The sequence below is a fragment of the Manis pentadactyla genome, chromosome 11 (assembly GCF_030020395.1).
Source record: "Manis pentadactyla isolate mManPen7 chromosome 11, mManPen7.hap1, whole genome shotgun sequence".
NCBI lineage: Eukaryota > Metazoa > Chordata > Mammalia > Pholidota > Manidae > Manis > Manis pentadactyla.
In genome coordinates this window covers 32,151,649-32,169,791 of record NC_080029.1, presented here as the reverse complement: position 1 = coordinate 32,169,791, position 18,143 = coordinate 32,151,649, and the positions used below count along the sequence as shown (strand labels likewise).

Below are 18,143 nucleotides of genomic sequence, written 5' to 3'. Positions count from 1 at the left end.
GAATTTAAGGGGGCTTATTAAAGGGCCTATTTACATGGTGTGGGCAAGATATAGGGGCCCCAAGGGACGGTGTAGTACTGGGCAGGTTTGACAATGGCTGGCCTGTGGAACTATCCCTAGGTCTGAAAAACAGGGAGGAGTCCTCCCCAACCCACCAACAGGAACTGCGGTCTTGGGGCACCTGCAGCCAGTCCACAGCACCCACGTGGAGGGTGGAGGGGGACAAACACCCACCCTCACTCTCCTGCTCTGATCTGCTGGCCTGCAGCAGGGAGCCGGGTGGTACAGCCCACACAGGCCACCTCCTGGGCAAGAAGCAGGGTGGAGAAGGGTGGAGAGCCGTTCTGGAGGGCTCCAGGAGGTGGGAAGCTGCCTTGAGGCCTGTCACTTACAAAGGCCTGTTCTGGTTCCTGCAATGGACCGAGTCCTGTGCAGAGACTTTTCCCACTGCTTCCTTTTGCATCCTCACCAGGCTTCTTGTGAAGTAAAAAGGGCTTGGTGGTACCTCATCCATTTGACAGGTGGGAAAACTGAGGTGGACGCTGCCTTCCATATCAGTCAGGAAACTCCGTGACTAACAGTTGTATGTAGCGTCTCTACCAGAGCCACTTAAATGTTGTGAGGTGGTGCAAAGTCAAATTCTGTGTTTCTGAGATGTGAGGAACACGTCTTTCTTTTCTGTCCTTGGATGAACAGTTGGGCTTGAAACAGGCCTGATCCCAACTCACCACTAACTGGAGGGGGAACAGGCGAGAGATTTTCTCCCCTTTGTGACTTCCCCCTGGATACTGTTTCCAGGCAGGCGTTCGGAGAAGTGAATTCTGGTTATGGGGGTGCAGTGACCCCTTCCTTCTGACCTCTCTTGGGTTTTGGGCCTAAGTGACCTCCCTTGTGTCCTCAGTCTCAGCCTGAAGGGAGCTTTGGCAAAGCTGTTTTCCTGTAAGGACTCAGAAGACTGGGAAACTAATGGTCTCTCCTGCATCCAGAGGCCGTATCCTTTTTTTTTTTTTCGTTTTTTAGGCTTGGGGACTGATGGAGAAACAAGTGAATGATCAAATAGCTAACTTCAAACTCCGCCTGAGGCAAGGGCTCAGTGGTTGGGGAACTTGAAAGGTGAACCATGGAGTTGTTCTAGGGAAAGTTTTGTGTCTTAGAAGAAATTCAAAGACATTTCTAGACTAACAATAGTGCTTGGATGTTCAGCTTCTGGGACCAGTTTTGAACCAGCTGGAGACACTTGCTACGGGTGGGTTTGGGCCTTTTATTTCATTCTTTTGTTGATCGAAAGGAAATGCCCAAACTGAGACTCATTCCTGTGTCCATCCCCTGGGACAGCCAAACCAGGGAGCCCAGAGGCCACCTCGAGTGGGGGCAGGAGGCAAACGTGAAAACCTTGGGATTCACATCAGGGATCCTTTTAAAGGTAGTCAGATCATGTCCTTCCTCTGGTCAAGTCCCTGCAAGGGCTCCAGGCACCAGGCCTCCCTGCTTGCTCGGAACCTGCTAGCCAGCCAGCTCTGACCTCTAGGTCTCTGCCCTGCAGGCCCCTGTGCCTGCAGTACTCCACCCCTAAAAGCCTCGTGACTCACTTCCTCACCTCCTTCAGGTCTTAGCTCAAATGTCCCCTTTTGAGAGGGGAACTTCCTTCATCAGCCTGATTAAAATTGTAGCCCCACCCCACTCCACTCACCCTCTTTAGCCCTCTACCCTTTGTTTCCGTTGCACACATTACCATCTGATGAGCTGCATAGGTGGCTCATTTTCTCGTCTACTGGAATTTTTGTCTCTTATTTTACTGAGTTCCTGTCTCCTCCCACTAGAGTGTAGGGATTCAAGAACAGTGTGGGACATATAACAAATAGGTGCTCAATAAAAATTTGCTGAATGAACTAAAAAATCTGGTTCAAACAGTGCAGCTTACTGGACAAAGGGTGAATTTTACATTGTGATTCTGCAGCTAACTACTTGGATGACCTTGGAGAGGTTATTGAACATCTTTGAGCTTCCCAGTCCTTATTAGAAACAGGGTAATAATTCCAGCCTCACATGGTTGCTATGACAATTAGACACCAGCTATAAAGAGCACGGCCCTTAGTAAGTGCTCAGTAAATGGACGATGGTTACTGCCGTTGTTATTGCCATTGCTGATAAAAATGACAATAATTAATAGTAGTATAGACAATGTGAGCTAAGGGGGAGCAAGTGACTTAACCAGCACAATGCTAGTCTGGCAGAAATGAGAACAGAATGCAGATTTCCATCCCCCAGGTTCGAAGTCTCAGTTGCTGAAGCAGCTGCAGAGCTCTCATGGGGAGAAGGGACAGAGGCCTGGCACTTTGCAGGCAGACTCAGGGGAGCCTAGTGACATGGTGTCCCGATGTGCCAGATATCCCGTTCTGGCTCCCGGATCACACCTGGAAGTTGCCTGGTGCACACAGGCTGACCAGAAAGTGGCTATCAGTCCTGCCACCTCCACTCCCCACTCCCCACTTTGCTAGTCGCTGGGAGGGCCCTGAGCAGCTGCGCCAGGTGAAAGCCTCCAGGCCTGGCCAGGGACCATGAGTGTCCTTACCCCAGCTAGGGAGTGGGAGGAGAGACAAGGCTAGAACTTGAGAGAAAATCATCTTTTTATAAAAATTAAAAACAAAAAAACAAGGGTTATGATTTTCTGGGATAGGAAGGAGGTGTTTAAATGTCACGGGGTGTTCAACTGTAGTGTTAGGATGAAAGAAAGTAAGAAATCAGAAGAAATCCTGTGAGGTCCAGCCCGCTGCAAGTGTGGGTCCTTGCCGGAAGTGCCAACTGAGTGGAGAACAAGGTGGGCGACTTGTGGTGTGCCCTTCCCTTTGGGAAGCAGAGTGACACTTCCTGCACTTGTGGACACTGCTGGGGACCAGTCATCTGCAAAAGCTCATTTAGCATCACCACTGCCACAGAAAGGAAGCAGGTGTCAGGAGGGCCACGGCCGCCTGGACCCGAAGACCGCCCGGGGCCAAGAGGGAGACCTGGAGCAGCCTGCGGCGTGGCTGCCGGTAGTTGCTAGCTCCCTCCTGCCCGGGCTGACTGATGAGCAGATGTGTTCTTCCTTAGCTCATGTCTGGATGGGGCTTTCTGGACAGAGGCTGGAAATGATGCTGCCGTTTGATTCAGTTTTCCTTCTACTCGTGGTCTCGGTGTTCTCTCAGGCCTCCGGTTGGGGCAGCGTGCAGTGTGTCTGGAGGGGGCTGTGTGGTGTTTGGCCGGTGTGTGTACACAGCATGGAGTGAGCAGGGGGGAACATGTGCAGGGGAGGCAGGAGCTCCGACCCCAGCAGGGAACTCCACGGAGACACCAAAAGCAAGGGAAGCCCACTCCTCCCACCTGCACGCAGTGGGAACTTGCCAAGGGCCCCTTCCCGCTGCTGACGGCCGCCCTCCCCTGCCTCCTGCAGAGCTCTCCTTCAGGGTGTGGATGTGCGGCGGGAGCTTGGAGATTGTGCCCTGCAGTCGGGTGGGCCACGTCTTCAGGAAACGGCACCCCTACAATTTCCCTGAGGGCAACGCCCTCACCTACATCAGGTAGGTCACAGTGCAGAGGGCACGGAGCCAGGAGCCAGACAACTAGGTTCTAGACCCCTGTCCGGCCATTTATTCATGTGACTTTGGGCAGCTTCCCCACCTCTCTGGGCCTCAGTTTCCCCACTTGCCCTCTCCTATTCTGGGATTCCATACTTTCAGGGGTGGAAGGAAGAAGTTGAGAGGGTTGCCCCCAGACCTCTCTTGTCTTGCTTTATCCATGAGGGTCTTGGAAAACCAGCCAAATGACCAACTGGGAGTTGCCCAACTCTGATAAGACCCCAAGCACTTGATCAGTGGCTGCCCATCTGTGTCCCCAGCCACACAGTGTGCTTGAACTTGAAGGGGAGTGGGCAAGGCCCTGGAAACCACCCCATTTTCCACTCTCCTGATGGAATGGCAATGGGAGGAGGGGCAGGAGCACCCCATCTGGGGGATGATTCTTCGTCTAACCTGGCCCATGCTCTGTGTTTATAGCAGCAGCTCCTGGAGTCTGGCTAAACAATGGCCTAGCATTTTCTCTTGCTTCCCCCACCCCATTCTTATTGTTTTTATAATTATAAAAGCAATACATGTATACTATAAGAATGCAAGATGTATCAATATATATTACATATACATAATTGTACATGCATTGTAATTGTGTATATTGTATATTGTGTATTTTTTATTCTTTATATTATATATATAGAAAAAAGTGTAAGTCCCCTTTACCCAGTCTCACTCCTGTCCCACTACTTGTCTCTCCAGAAGTTACTACTGCTAATAGATTCTGGGCTTGTCATTTCAGGCCTTTTAACTCATTTTTGTATACATAGTTTATGTGAAGAGACACACAGACTCCATGGGTTTGTGTTTGTGTTTTTATATAAATGGGTTTATGCTGTGTGTTTTTCTGCAGCATGCTTTTCTGCCACTCAACACTAAATTCTAGACACCCCTCTGTGTCAGGGCATACTAACCACGGCATCCTTTTTCAAGGCTGCCTAGTACTCCGCCACATGGAATTAGTTCATTATCCTCCTGTTGATGGGCATTTAGGTTGTCATTAACATTTTATTAAACAAATATTCTTGCACACATCCCTTTTGCCCACATGCAGGTATTTCGGTAGACTAGATTCCTCGAAGTGGAGTGTCAAAGAACACATGTACCTACAGAGTTGATGGATATTGACAGATTGTCCTCCACAAAGATTGTACTCATTCATACCACCCCAATCAGTATTATTTGCATACACTCCTGAGATTCTCATTACCCTGTCCTGCACAGAGCTGATCTTGATCCTAACCCTAATTCTGTCACTGCCCTGGTAACCTTATTTTGCTCCTTTCTTTCCTTCTAGGAATACCAAGCGCACCGCAGAGGTGTGGATGGATGAATACAAGCAATATTACTATGAGGCCCGGCCCTCAGCCATTGGCAAGGCCTTTGGCAGGTAGGCCCTTCCACCAGCCCTGTCTGCCTCCTTCTACCCATGTGAGCACAACCATAGCAAAATGCAAAATGATGTGTATGCCAGGAAAGCACTCCCATAGCATACAGGCCTCACATAGGTGAGCCCCACCCTGCTGAGTTCCTGGGGGAGTGGGGGAGAGGGGGAGAGCTGGTAGGGTGTGCAATGCAGAGACAAGCCCCTGGTCCGTGAGGAGCATGCAGGCTCATGGTGAGAAATAACAGAGAGGCTTGCTTATGAAGAAGAGTTGCCCATCCCAGGCTGCATGCAGGAAAAGGACATCTGTGGGAGTACTTAGGGATGGGCTGTCTGCAGAAAACGCTTGGGGCTTTGTCTCCACCCACTGCTGTTCAAAATCTGACTGTGATCTGTTAGCCTATTTTCCTATCCTGGACTATTAGGATGACGGTCTAGCTAAGCATTTTCAAAATGCAGATGGGTTGTGAAATCAATTTAGTGGATCGTGACCAGCATTTAAAAAAAAATGATAGAGAACTAGAACACTACAGAACAGAATAAAAAATGACAGTTGATTGGAATTAAGGGTAGGTATTATTTTGTGAAACTCTTATTTCAGTTACACATGTACATGCATAGCTGTATATATATATATATATATATGGGTATACTCGATCACAATGTAAGATGTATTTATTTCTTACTTAAGGTTGTGATTAGAAAAGTTTGAAAACATTAGTGATCATCAATCAACCTTCCTCCCTCTATTTACTTATGTCTTTCAAAAAAAAGTTAAGTCATTCACTATTTCTTTTAGTGGGAAACTAACATTTATCTTGGACCTACCTGTGTGTGTGTGCTAGGCACTGAGGTCCCTTAATTCATTTGTTTCTCACAAAAACCTTTGAGGTAGGTGGTCATGTCCCCAGTTTGTTGGAGAAGAAATTGAGGCTCAAGAGGCAGTGAGGGTCAGTCTGCCAGTGGTCATTGTGGTCAGTTTAGCCGAGGAAGGGGAGGACATCAGACTGGTGTCCACAGGTACATTGGATGGTTCTTGTTTGCCAAACTTCCTGCAAGATGTCTAAAGCGTGCTTTTCTTGTTAGACCCTTTCTGCTAAGCTGTAATGCAGAATTTCAGGTTCATTAAGGCTGTGCTCTCTATGAAAAAAACAGGTAGTGCTATGATAACTGAGGTCTCCAGAAGTGAGAACCCAGGGGCAGAGAGTCTCTGTGGGCTGGGCTGACCCTGAAGGGTGGCAAGGAATTTGAGAGAAATGAGGAATGACCCAGAGGCCTGGGGTGAACTTGCAGGTCAGAGAATGACTTAAGGTAGGTGGCCCGGCTGGAAGGCAGGCGTGGATGGCTCCCGGTCCTGGTCCCCCTAGGGTAGGTAGGAAGAGAGGACCAGTCTCCCTGGGGCTTCCTTCCCACACCTGCTGACCAAAGGCTGAGTCCTGCCTCCCGCTTCAGTGTGGCCACGCGGATCGAGCAGAGGAAGAAGATGAATTGCAAGTCCTTCCGCTGGTACCTGGATAATGTCTACCCAGAGCTCACGTGAGTGCAGCCCTCAGCTTGTGCATCTGGCCTGGGTGGGGTCGGCAGCTTGGGGGAACCCCCTACCCTGAGATCTCCCCATCCCTGGCAGTTGAGCTCTTTTTAGCAATTGGTGTTTATCCTCATGGGAAGGCTTTGGGGGAACCAGGAGGATGTTACCAGGGGTTAAAAGCAAGGTGTGGTAGCAACCAAATTTTAGCAGACTGGGTCTGAGAGGTAGAACTGGGCATTGCTGCCTTGGGAAAACCACACTACGTTACGCAGTGAAGGCTACAGAAATATTCATCCCCTTTGACTCTGTTCTCTCCCTTCTGGAAGTTTATCCTAAGGAAATAAAGCAACCAAAGCAAAAATCCATTGACAAGCAGATGTTCACCACCGGCTTCTCTGCTGCTGTGAAAAATGGAGAAAGAGCTAACAATAGCGACAGGGCCTAGGGAAGCAGGAAATGTTGATCTAAACAAATATTATGTTTGCATTAATATTACAATCATAATGACTGGGGAAATGTTTGCTGTAGCAAATGAAGAAGCCAAATGCAGATGGTGCACACACGGGAGGTGCACTGGCTTAGGAATATGTGTAGAGCTGCGAGACCCCAGGGGGTAAGCTAGACCGGTCAGAGAGGGGTAGAGACTATTCTTTTTTTACTTATTTCAAAATCCTTTTCAGTGTCTTGGCTACATCCATGTGGCTTATTTCCTCATCTCCTTCAGGTGTGCCCTCACCTTTCCTGAACACTTAACATTTGCACATTACCCCCTTGCCCACCATTCCCTGCTTATCTTCCTCTCTCGTCATCTAGCATATATGAGGCCAGTTAACTTTGCTGTCATCTCTGCCCAGGACGGTAAGCTCCATGAGGGTAGAGGCAGATCACTGCTTTATCTCCAGCCTCTCGAAGAATAAATAAAAATATTTATTTTTAACTTAATATATTGCACAGTCAGTAAGCCTCGGCAACAACTTTGAAATCAGGTCTCTCCCTCCATGGCTGTCACCCTGGGGAGGGTTGTTTCACTGTGGCCAGCTTTCTCCCGGGGATGCTGCCCTGGCTTTCCAGAACATTCCACCCCTCCGAGGCTGCATGTCCTTCAAGGAGGCAAGTCTTTGTCCTTTGAGGGCAGATCTGATTTTTGGAAAACAGCCACAGTAGGTTGTAGTCCAGTCCTGTGAATAAGCTGGATGATTAGCCCAGATAATACAATCCTGGGACCCACATACAGCATGACAAACCTGAAACAAGTATCAAGACTATGCAGACTCTGGGAGCAATTTTCAAGAAATTCCAAAACAATTTGGGCAATGGCAGCATTTTCGAAGAGTTGGTGGCCTGGATAACCCCAGTTCCCCAGACAATAGCTGTGAAGGGAAGAATGTTAATTCATAGAAGTGTAATAAGTGAACAATTTCCTCAAGTGGCCACTTTTAAGGGGACAGTTTCACTCAGAAGTGCCAGTTCTGAGGAAAAAAATCACAGTTATTTCTTTACATTCTGTCAGAGCTCACCCAACATTAGGATGGAGCCGTGACTGTAGGCCTCGGACAGAATCTGGGAAGCCCGTGGCTGGTGTTGAAGAGGACTGAGAATGGGCCCTTCCTCTCCACACCCCTGTCCCCATGCATAGTGTCCCATGTCATCCTCTAAGGAACGAGAGGAAGAGGTTTTTTTATAACTATCAGAAACCTGGATTGATTCCAGGAGAGGAGAGGAGATGAAACCAGCTATGTTAAGTGGAGAGTATAAGTCATCTTCTGTTTGCTCTGTCACTGTGTGGAAGTTAAAGTGACTTTTTTATTGTTAAGATAGAAATTGAACACCTCATTCCTATCCAGATTATTCATCCCCACTCCACTCTTCGTGCTCTGCCTCTGGTCTCAGGGTGAGGGGCCAGGAGTGGATCAGGTTTTTGCTTAGAAAGAAGATATATAGGTCCAAATGATACCAACTTTCCTCCAAACAGGATCCCAGTGGTTGGTCCACACTTGCAGATAACCAGTGGGGAGAGTGAGCAGGCTGAAGGGAGAGGCCTTTGCTTTCCTAGGCCTGCCTATGATCCTGCCATGACTCTGCCCTTTATCCAGATTAGAGTTCTGCAGCTAATGTATTACCTTTACTAGGATGGTCAGGAACAGCTGTGCAGGCTGTGCATTGCACAAGTAGACCATATTTGCAAGGGTACTTGTCCCACAGTAGATATTGTACATTTATTACAATTCCTGGCAGATGGCAGTGAGAGTCGTCTTCTAACAAAACCAGTGTATCATGACAATTTTCTAGCAGATGGAAGTAAAGTGTTTTGAGGAAGGGACACCTATTGCTACTTCTACAAAGACATCGTAATGGCAGCCCAACTTGGAGGAGATCCATAGATAGGGAAACAGATACAGACTTAAGAGAGCTACTGACAAACAGGACAGCTTAGCCTGGCTTTGCCAGAAGCTGTGGGGTGCTGTTGATGATGGCCACCCCAGCTCCTCCAGGGAGCTCCTCCACCAAACAGCCAACCAGGGAGCTGCACTTGCTCATGAGATTGCTGCCCAAGCCCTGGGTTTCCTCTATAAGTATCAGTGGGCAGGCCTTCAGGGCCAGTGGCCATTGTCACACTTGGACAGTGCCCACTTCACTCTGAGGCTGATCACTTTGCACATCTCTCTAAGTAACAGAGGGTAGGGAGAGGAAGAGAGCAGGAAGGTCTCTAACAGCCCTGTCCTCTTGCACACTTCTGAAAGAGGCCTCAGCCAGCATCTTGTTTCTGTAGAGAGAGGAGATATAGTGCATTGCCCCTGGAGGAAGGAGAGGGGGTGGAGTCTTTGCATCCCAACATCCTTGCACCTAGTAGGAGTTGTAAACTCACATCCTACAGTGATCAGACAGGTAGCGTAAATAAGCCAAGTGGAAGGGGGGGGGTGAGGCAATAGGGAGTTGAGGGGACTGTGGCAAACTGGGATGCCAGAGCCCCACCCAGAGGTGGCAGCTGCTACTCACAACAGTGTGTCAGTGCCATGCTGGAAAGCAAGATTGATATGGCCAGATCCTTCTGTTTTCTCAAGAGAAGCTGGATTCAGATTTTTCTGTGTAACTTCAGATTTTTAAATATTGCTGACTAATTAAAAGCAATAATAACCACACTATGTACGTCAGACAATGCATGTCCAGGGCCAGCAGTTTGCAACCTCTGGTCTAGAATTATATAAACTCTCAAGTGGGATATGGAGGGGTACACACTGCTGCAGGAGTGTGGGAGAGAAAGTGAAGATACCTCCCCAAGGCTCCGTGAGAGTGGGTCAGTGCTGGGGTTCTAGAGGTTTCCAACCAGCTCTGAGGATGGAAGACCTGGTTTGGTTGAGATCCTGCAGGATGTTCACATGAAAGAATGCTGGGAATCTTATGATGCCCTCACCACCAACCTGCCCAAGGTCTCTTCCAACAGAGGTAACGGGAGGCAGATAAGATTAGGCACATGGTCAGACCCTAAGCCCTCCCAGTTCCCCATCGGCCCACTGAAGGTCCGTGACTCACGAGTGTGTATGACCTCCTAACCCGAGGAATACAAGCCTGCATCAGCTGGGCCTGCAGCCTCCTTAAGTTCGTTACCCACAGGGTGAGATGGTGTGTCATGTATGTGTATGTGTGTGTGTTTATGCATATTTTTCTGCACATATAAAGTGTTTTAATGACATAATGTTCTAAAACTTGCCTGCTTTACTTAACAGTATGTTGTGAACATTTTTCCATGTTTCCAGATCTTCTTTCACAGAATCATTAATGGCTACAGGGTTTTCCATCCTACAGATGAATCAGAATTTATTTAGCTCATCCCCTATTGTTGGATATCTAGAAGTTCCCAACCTTTTCAGTACAATGAACCCCTCTGAGAGGAATGGCTTTTAAACTAAGTCTCTGCACACATTTATAACTTGCCATAGGATAATAAGTTCCTACAAGTGGGATTGAGATTCTTAGGTCAAATGTGTGCACATTTTGAAGGCCTTTGATACATAATAGCACAAGCCCTCCAAAACAGTTGGACCAATTTGTGCTCTCGCTGTAGATTGTGAGAAGATTCAATCCCATAGCTAATACTAGCAGCAGCTATTGATTTATATTGTTGAAACTATATATAGGCTGGTCCTGACCACTCAGGTCACCTATTCTCCCTTTGAGAGTGTACTTCCTCCTTGCTCAATAAAACTGCCTTCTAGCCTTCAAAAAAAACAAAACAAAAACCTATTTATATGTACAGTTTTAAACATGAAATATATTTTGCACATATAAATATGTATAAATACATACACATATATGCATATATGGTAAACAAACAGTAGTAATTCTCTAATATGTGATTCTTCAGTCATTAGTGAGATTGTGTGCATTCTCATAGTTGTGTATTTTCAATTTGCCTCTCTAAAGCCACCTCTTCCCTGCCATTTTGAGGTCGCTTACTGAGTTCACATTTAGGCCCAGCCTCTCCCCTGGCTTTCACCTTTCTGGACTGAGGAGTCCTGGGGTTCTGGCCTGAGCTCTGTCCCCACAGGTCCTCTCAGGCCTGACCCGCTGTGTTCTTTCCCATGAGAGCTTGTTTCCCAGGAGCTGACCAGGCCATGTACCCTGGCAGAGGGCATGGGTAAGCCCGGGAGGACAGAGGACAAGCCTGACTACTATCTTTCCTCCCAGAATCCCCGTGAAGGAAGTACTCCCTGGCATCATTAAGCAAGGAGTTAATTGCTTAGAATCCCAGAGCCAGGACACAGCTGGTAACTTCTTGCTCGGAATGGGGATCTGCAGAGGGTCTGCCAAGAACCCCCCAGCACCCCAGGTAAGCTGCTTAGGGCCCCCTGGTCAGAACCGGGAGTGCAGGGTCATTGTTCAGGAGTGAACTAGGGGCTTCCTTCTGCCCTTTCATATTTTCTCTTTGCCTACACCCTCCATAGACCCAACTTTCCCAGGGAACCTGTAAGCTGTCCTCTCACACCCTGCTTCTTGAGTCTGCTTCTGCCCATTCCCATCCCCTTTCCAAACCGTCAGACAGTTGCCCTCTATGCACCATGTGCTTTCTTCTTGCAGAGGGAGAAGACAGACCCAAACAGCACCCAGCTCTCCCCTGGGATACAGCTGCACTCAGCTTGTATGACAGGCAGCAGGGCACCCAGGATTCCCACATGTTGCACACAAGTACAACATACGGGTGCTGATACCCATGGAAAACCAGAGTAGGTCATGGAGACCCCCAGCATGCACCAGCTCCCTGGCTGCCCTGGTCCCATGTTGTCTTTCTCCCGTTCCCCAGCACTCCTTGGTACAACCTTAATTGTCCTCTAGCGCCAGCTCCAACCAAGCTTCCTGACCTCAATATTTTATTATGAAAATTTTCAAACATAGGAAGTTTGAAAAATGGTAGTGACTACCCATACACCCACCCCTATTTGTAGAAAATTCTACCAAAATACACAGCATATTTGGTTTATTATCTATCTACCCATCTCTCCATCCATCACTGCACATTTTGACTCGGCCTTTCTGGACCCTGTCCTGCAGGCATGGCTGTTCAGTGATCATCTCATCCAGCAGCAGGGGAAGTGCCTGACCGCCACCTCCACCTCCATCTCTCCCGGGTCCCTGGTCATACTGCAGGTGTGCAACCCGAGAGAAGGCAGGCAGGTAAGCCTCCCCACCCCTGGGCACAGGATGGCCATCAGCCCCAGGGGGATAGGCAGTAGGAGTGGCAGCTCCTGGGAGGGGAGCCCCAGGTTGAAACAAATAGACTCAAATAAGCCCTGCAGAGTGAGGATCTGTGGGGGCCTAAGTCAATATCTAGGTCAAGTCTTATAGTTTTACTCTTCAGGTAAATATTTGTTAAATGCCTGTCCTGCCAGCCTGTGAACTCCATGAGGGCAGGGCCTATCTGTATTGTCAACAACGTATCCCTACCCTGGACAACCACCACAGCCCAAACTGTGTTGGTTTTCACTGGGGGCCTGAGCTGCGGGTCTCACATAGATTGTCTCATCTAGTCCCCCAGCAACCCTGTGACGTGGGCCCTGGTACTATCCCTATTTTATAGGTGAGTAAACTGAGGCTCACTGAAATTAAGAAACATGTGTCAGATCACACAGCTGGGAAGGGGGTGGAGCTGGAATTCCAACCCAGGTCAGTCTTAACCCAGCACATGGTAAATGCTCAATAAATGTTTCCTAACTGCTGGGGAACTGGGGAAACTAAGGTCCAGATACAGTGATTTCCAAGCTGGCCCGATACCCACCTTGTGCTCATGAATCCTGGGACACAGGTCACGCACACCTGTCAAGGAAGAAATGGATGCTCAGAAAGGTGAAGCCCTTTGCTCCAGGCACACAGCAGCCGGTAACTGAGTCAGCCCAGCTCCCTTCCCGACTGGGAGGGCTGCGCCTCTACCCGGGAAATGGGACACCAAGGCTAGAGGTCTGCCCGCCCTGGGAGGGCACGGGGCTCTTCAATTTAGCCTGCAGGGTGTTCCTCCCACCTTTTTCCATTTGCCTGGGTCGGCCATTTAGGGATGACTGGCAGGTTGCTATGCCATTCTGGAAGAGCAGCCAGATTCGTCCCTTCCTGCCAGCGTAGGTATGTGCACGTGGGTGTGTGAGAACTGTGGGCCTTGCTGGGCGTGCCGGACACTGCTGAAGCACCTCCTGACTGGGAGATGCGGCTTGTCCTGCCTGCCCCCACTGCCTGCCCTCTGCCCCTGCCCTGTGGTGAGGGGGGTCCTCGGGCTCCCCTTCACCTGGAGCATGGGCTTCTCTGAGGGTCAAGCCTCGACCTCTCCTACCGCTCCTTGCTGAGACTGGAGCTGGGAGGTAGCTCCCCGGGCAGCCACCATGCACACTTGCCAGGAACAGAGCACCCCTCTGCCCCTTCGTGCTGGGCCAGCCTCGGGCTCGTAGGAATCTCCCTTGGCCCCTTTCATTCTGTTCCTGCTAGGCCGCCAACAGCATCCTGGGCAGCTGTGCCCCTCTCCTCCAGGGGGGCAGGCTCACAGCTCTCCCACTGCCAGTATCTTCTTGAATCTGGGTCTGCCTTCTTGGTCCCCCTTTGGCCCTGTTTCCAAGGCCACTTGAGTGTCATATGTCCAAGGTCCCTGTGCACTATAGGTGGTATTGGTGTCAGCACGGTCACCCCCTCATCTCACTGAGCCTCAGTCTCCTCACTTGTAAAATGAGGGGCTTGCTCTGTCTGCCTTGCCAGGATTCTGCAAGGACCGAGACTGGAGATGCGAGTGTGCTGTGAGGGTTGCTGTGTCTCCACTGGGCCCAGCACTGAGTGGCTGGGAGAGTCAGGGAGACCCCGAGACTGTGCTTGATGGCAGTGGTAGAAAGGCAGAATCCTGCATCTTGGGGAGCCCCTCCTAATGCTTGGGTAATTAATTCATTCTTAATAAAACAAAATGCTGGTGCCTGACTTGTGTCAGGGAATGTACAGATCGTGTTGACCACAGGGATGAAAGGAGGATGTGGTCCTGCAATGCCCAGCTGGGAGAGTGTGGCCAGCCCCTCCCAGGAGGCCAGAGACTAGAAGAGCCCAAGGCAGTAGGACAGGGAGTTCCAGAGGAACCAAAGGCCCTGTCCCACCCACCGGCCCTGACCTTCAGGCTGGTGTGTGACCTTTAGACCTCTGCTGGGGCCACATGGGTCAGAGAGGCTGGTTCTCAGTCCCACACCCCGCTGCTCTGCGTTCCCAAAGGGACACCAGGCCCCACAGCCCCCACCGTCCACCCTTTGTTCACACCCCCAGTTCGCTCCCTTCTCTGCACCCCCTGCCCACCCCCACCCCATGTGCCCCTGCAGCCCTGGGCCTGGCCCCGCAGTGAGGTGCAGCTCAGCTCCATTCTCCTAGCTGCTCCAAGGACAGCACGGCCCCTCCCTGTCAGAGCCCTATGGGCTCCACCCACGTGGTCACGAGCAGTCCCCACTTCTTACTGTGAGCAAGGTGGATATAGATAGAGGGGAGATGGATGCATGGGAGGCAAATAGGAGAGAGACCAAAAATAGAGCAATCTTGCTATTTATTCTCTGGGTCTCAGCCTCATCCTTGCTCCTAAGTGTTTCCAACAACACTCCATCCTCCACCCAGGAGCCTCCAAAGTATTCCACAGGACCAGCTCCCCTCCTTGTCACACCTGGGGAAGGGGAGATCCAGGAGGCCCAGCAGCCCCTCCATGACTCCGACAGGGGACTCAAGTCCCCCCACCATCACGCTGGCCTCCCTCTTCATCACTGCACAGATGGCAGCCCGTTCCACTAAGGGGTGTAGGTGACCAGCCACACAGTTTCAGGCCAGGTCAGAAGCTTAGAGCTGCAGGAAGAAGAAATCTTGTTGAAAGAAGTCAAAGGTTCACTTAGGCCAGGACCCACAAACTCCAGAGCTATGGGAAGCAGGTGGGGCAGCCCTGGAGGGGAAAAGGAGGGAGGGGACAGGGCTGTGTGAGCAGGAACCAGAGCTGCACCTACGGTGACAGCAGCTCCTCAACCTGGCAACTGGTGCACAAAAGGAACTGGGCCCATCTCTAGATGGAAGCTGGAAACGTGGATTTTTAGGTGACAAGTAGGCCAAATTTTAAATAAACCCAGTGCAAGCCAAACAAAATACCTCTCTGGGTTAGATCCATTCAGCCCTTGGGCTTCTAACAGTAACTTCATACCAACCACAGCAGCAGGAGGAGGGGCGAAGCTGGCGTGGGGTGGAGAGCCCTGTGCCAGAGTCACAGTGTGTTTTAAATGAGGCGGGTGTGTCCCAGGTATATCCAGGATCACATACGTACATGTGAAATGACGGTTCAGTTATGATCATTTTTAATCATTATTTTCTTATTATTTATTTTAATCATTATTATCTTACTCTGCCTTTCCCCCCAGAGATGGAGGAGAAAAGCCTCTTTCATCCAGCATTCAGTCAGCGGCCTTTGCCTGGAGGCCAAGCCTGCCCAGCTGGTGACCAGCAAGTGCCAGGCCGACGCCCCGGCCCAGCAGTGGCAGCTGTTGCCACACACATGACGGTAGCCCAGGACCTCCTGTACCCTTTGCATGAGGCTTCGGGACTGGAAGGGGGTTAGGGTGGGGGAGCGTAAAGCAGGCCTTTTCCATCTCACATTTCTGCCGGCATCATCAGCAAACAGCCCTGCCACGACACCCGTTTCTCCAGAGCTGCTATGGGGAGGACTCAGGGAAGCACGCCCCGACGCCCGCTGCCATTCTGGCCTTGCCGAGGGAGAGGAGAAGGTCAGGGTGCTGGACAGCTGCTGGCAGAGACCGGGCAGGTCCCTCGGCCCTTTTTTTCCCACCCTTCACCCCTCCTGGGGGTCCGGACATTGGTTTGTTGGCTGGGGAGAGCCAGGACAGAGCCCACACAGGCACCCTGCTGGGTCCTGTGGCCTGCCCGTGGCATCATGCCTGGGAGGAGAAGGTGGCAGCATGGATGGGGAGTCTGAAGGCGGGAGGAGAGGGACAGGTGGAGAACAGGAAGGAAGTGGAGGCTTAGTGGCGTGTTCCGGGCAGGGGCCAAGTTGGGAGAGGGACAAAGAATGGGAATTTGCAGAAGAACATGGAGGGAAGAGGAGCTAAGCACGAAAAAGAGTGGGTCCCTTCCTGAGGACCTGGTTCCTCCCACGCTGGACCAGTCCTGGGCACTGTGCCTCCAGTCCTGTGCTCTGGGCTCCATGTTCTTAGCAAGGGCTGCAGGGAGATCTTCCGGAACAGTCTGAGGACGGTTTAGTAAACAGATCCCACTTCTGTATGGCCATGTATTAGGTCAAGACCTCTCCCTTGGGCCTTAGTGACCAGCTGGCACCCTGTCCCCGTCCCGCCTGTCCACCATGTTGACCACATCAGGACAGGCAGCCACTGTGCACCCTGCACAGCCCATCCTCATTCATAGTTTTTGACTTCTGCCTTCTTAAAGCCTGTATGTCTGTAAATACAGCAAGCATCATGGGGTTGGAGTGGCTGGAGAGAATGGGAGCTCCATTCAGGGGTGTAAACATTCCCTAAGTCACTAGGGAGGAAGTCATCCAGGCTAAGCCTTGTCCCACCTGTCCCCACTGCAGGAGGGAGGTATGCAAGGGTCAGGCCCCGCAGTGGGTTGGGAGGCTGGCTTATGGCTCCTTCTCACAGCCACTGGGCTTCTTTCCCCCTTCCCCCCCTGGCCTGGGCTTCTGCTGTTCCCCATGTCCTTGTGCTCCAGTGGCTCAGCAGTGTGATCTTGGGCAAAAGACTGGTGATACCAGTACCCCTAGGGGGCCCCCTCCCAAAGCAGACCAGTCTAGGACCCCAGGGAATCATGGATTTCAGAGGGTCTAGGCATCTCCTGAAATTGTCCCCCAAAGAGTACATGTGTATGCATACATGCATTTTCCTGGGTAGGGGGCCCATGGACTTCCCCAGCTTCTTGCAGAGGTCCCTGATCCCAAAGGGTCTGAACCTCTGCCCCGGACTGGAGCTGCCCTCCACCTGAGCTGCCGTGCTCCGTCTCCCTCCTGGTGCCTAACTGCTGTCACTCTGCTCCCTCCATGCAGTCCCTGGGGCCAGGATCTGTGGGCTGCAGCACCCGCCCTGGAGGGCTCTCAGTGGCATCCTCTCAGCAGTGCCCATGTGCCCTGCCGTGCACCCCCCAGGGCCACACTTCTCCCATCCTCTGTCGTGATGGTTCACCCACTGCCATCTCTGTTGTCCATGTCCACCCTGTGGGCAGCGTGGCCTTCTAGGGATGCAGGAGCTCGGGCTTCTGTCACTGAATGGAAGAGGATTGCTGCTCGGAGAGCTTCCGGGGCCCCCCTTCCCTGTGGTCAGACCAGGCTCAGCACTGGTCAGCGCCCTTGTATGGGACACAGCCCTATTCTGTTTTTGCTTTTCTTCTTTACCAAAGCATGTGCCACTAGCTGTCCCTGTGGACTTTGTCTTTATGGAACACACACCTGGAATAAAACCACTTCTCACATGTTCATGTGCACCAGCGCCCTCCTTTCTGACTCCAGATCCAAGCCCTTTGGCTCTGCCCTCCCCTGCCTCGTAGGGAAGCCAGGGCCTCTGCTCTGATAAAGTGAACCTGAACATGCTCCGGCCTAACTCCCTCCAGCACCTGAGCATGTGCAACATGGCCTATGTGCCCATGGTACCCCAGAGACTCTGGCCACTCCAGGGGGAGTCAGCGGGTGGCCCTGCTACGGGGGCAGGCTGGGACCGAGTCCAGCTCCTGTAACCTCATCACAGGACTCTACTTGGGGCTTCAGAATGGAAACTTCTCTGGGGCTTCTCTGAATGCCTGCCTTTTGCCAATCCTCTCTCCTGCCCAGGGCACCAGCCCTGGCCCCTCTGAACTGCCTTCCCCTCCTCTACTGCACAAGAAGGCAGTGGTACAAATGCAGGGGGACAATCTTCCTAGGCAGAAATTGCCAAATAATTCCAGAGAGTCCCACCAACCTATTGTTTGATCAGGAGGCAAATGTTCTGCCTAATGTTTCCATGGAAACCAGTGGAAAGCCCCCACCATTTCTGTGATCAGAAGCTAAACCTAACCAGGTAAAAATAAACTCCGCTTTGGTACATGTGTGAACTGCAGTGGGCAGGCCAGTGTGCAAGTGGACCACTCCTGA

At 51.0% G+C, this 18,143-nt stretch overlaps 1 protein-coding gene across 3 annotated transcripts in view; it reads left to right on the top strand.

The window, feature by feature from the left end:
- Positions 1-17,488, top strand: part of GALNT16 (polypeptide N-acetylgalactosaminyltransferase 16) — a 92,527-nt gene extending 75,039 nt beyond the window's left edge. For all 3 annotated transcript variants that reach the window (XM_057488362.1, XM_036913389.2, XM_057488363.1), the window contains 6 exons: positions 3,431-3,557; positions 4,900-4,992; positions 6,439-6,522; positions 11,201-11,342; positions 12,062-12,184; positions 15,412-17,488. In XM_057488362.1, the coding sequence (XP_057344345.1) occupies positions 3,431-3,557; positions 4,900-4,992; positions 6,439-6,522; positions 11,201-11,342; positions 12,062-12,184; positions 15,412-15,549 (707 nt within the window). In that variant the 3' untranslated portion in view covers positions 15,550-17,488. The remainder of the gene's footprint in view (positions 1-3,430; positions 3,558-4,899; positions 4,993-6,438; positions 6,523-11,200; positions 11,343-12,061; positions 12,185-15,411) is intronic.
- The last annotated feature ends 655 nt before the right edge of the window (positions 17,489-18,143 follow it).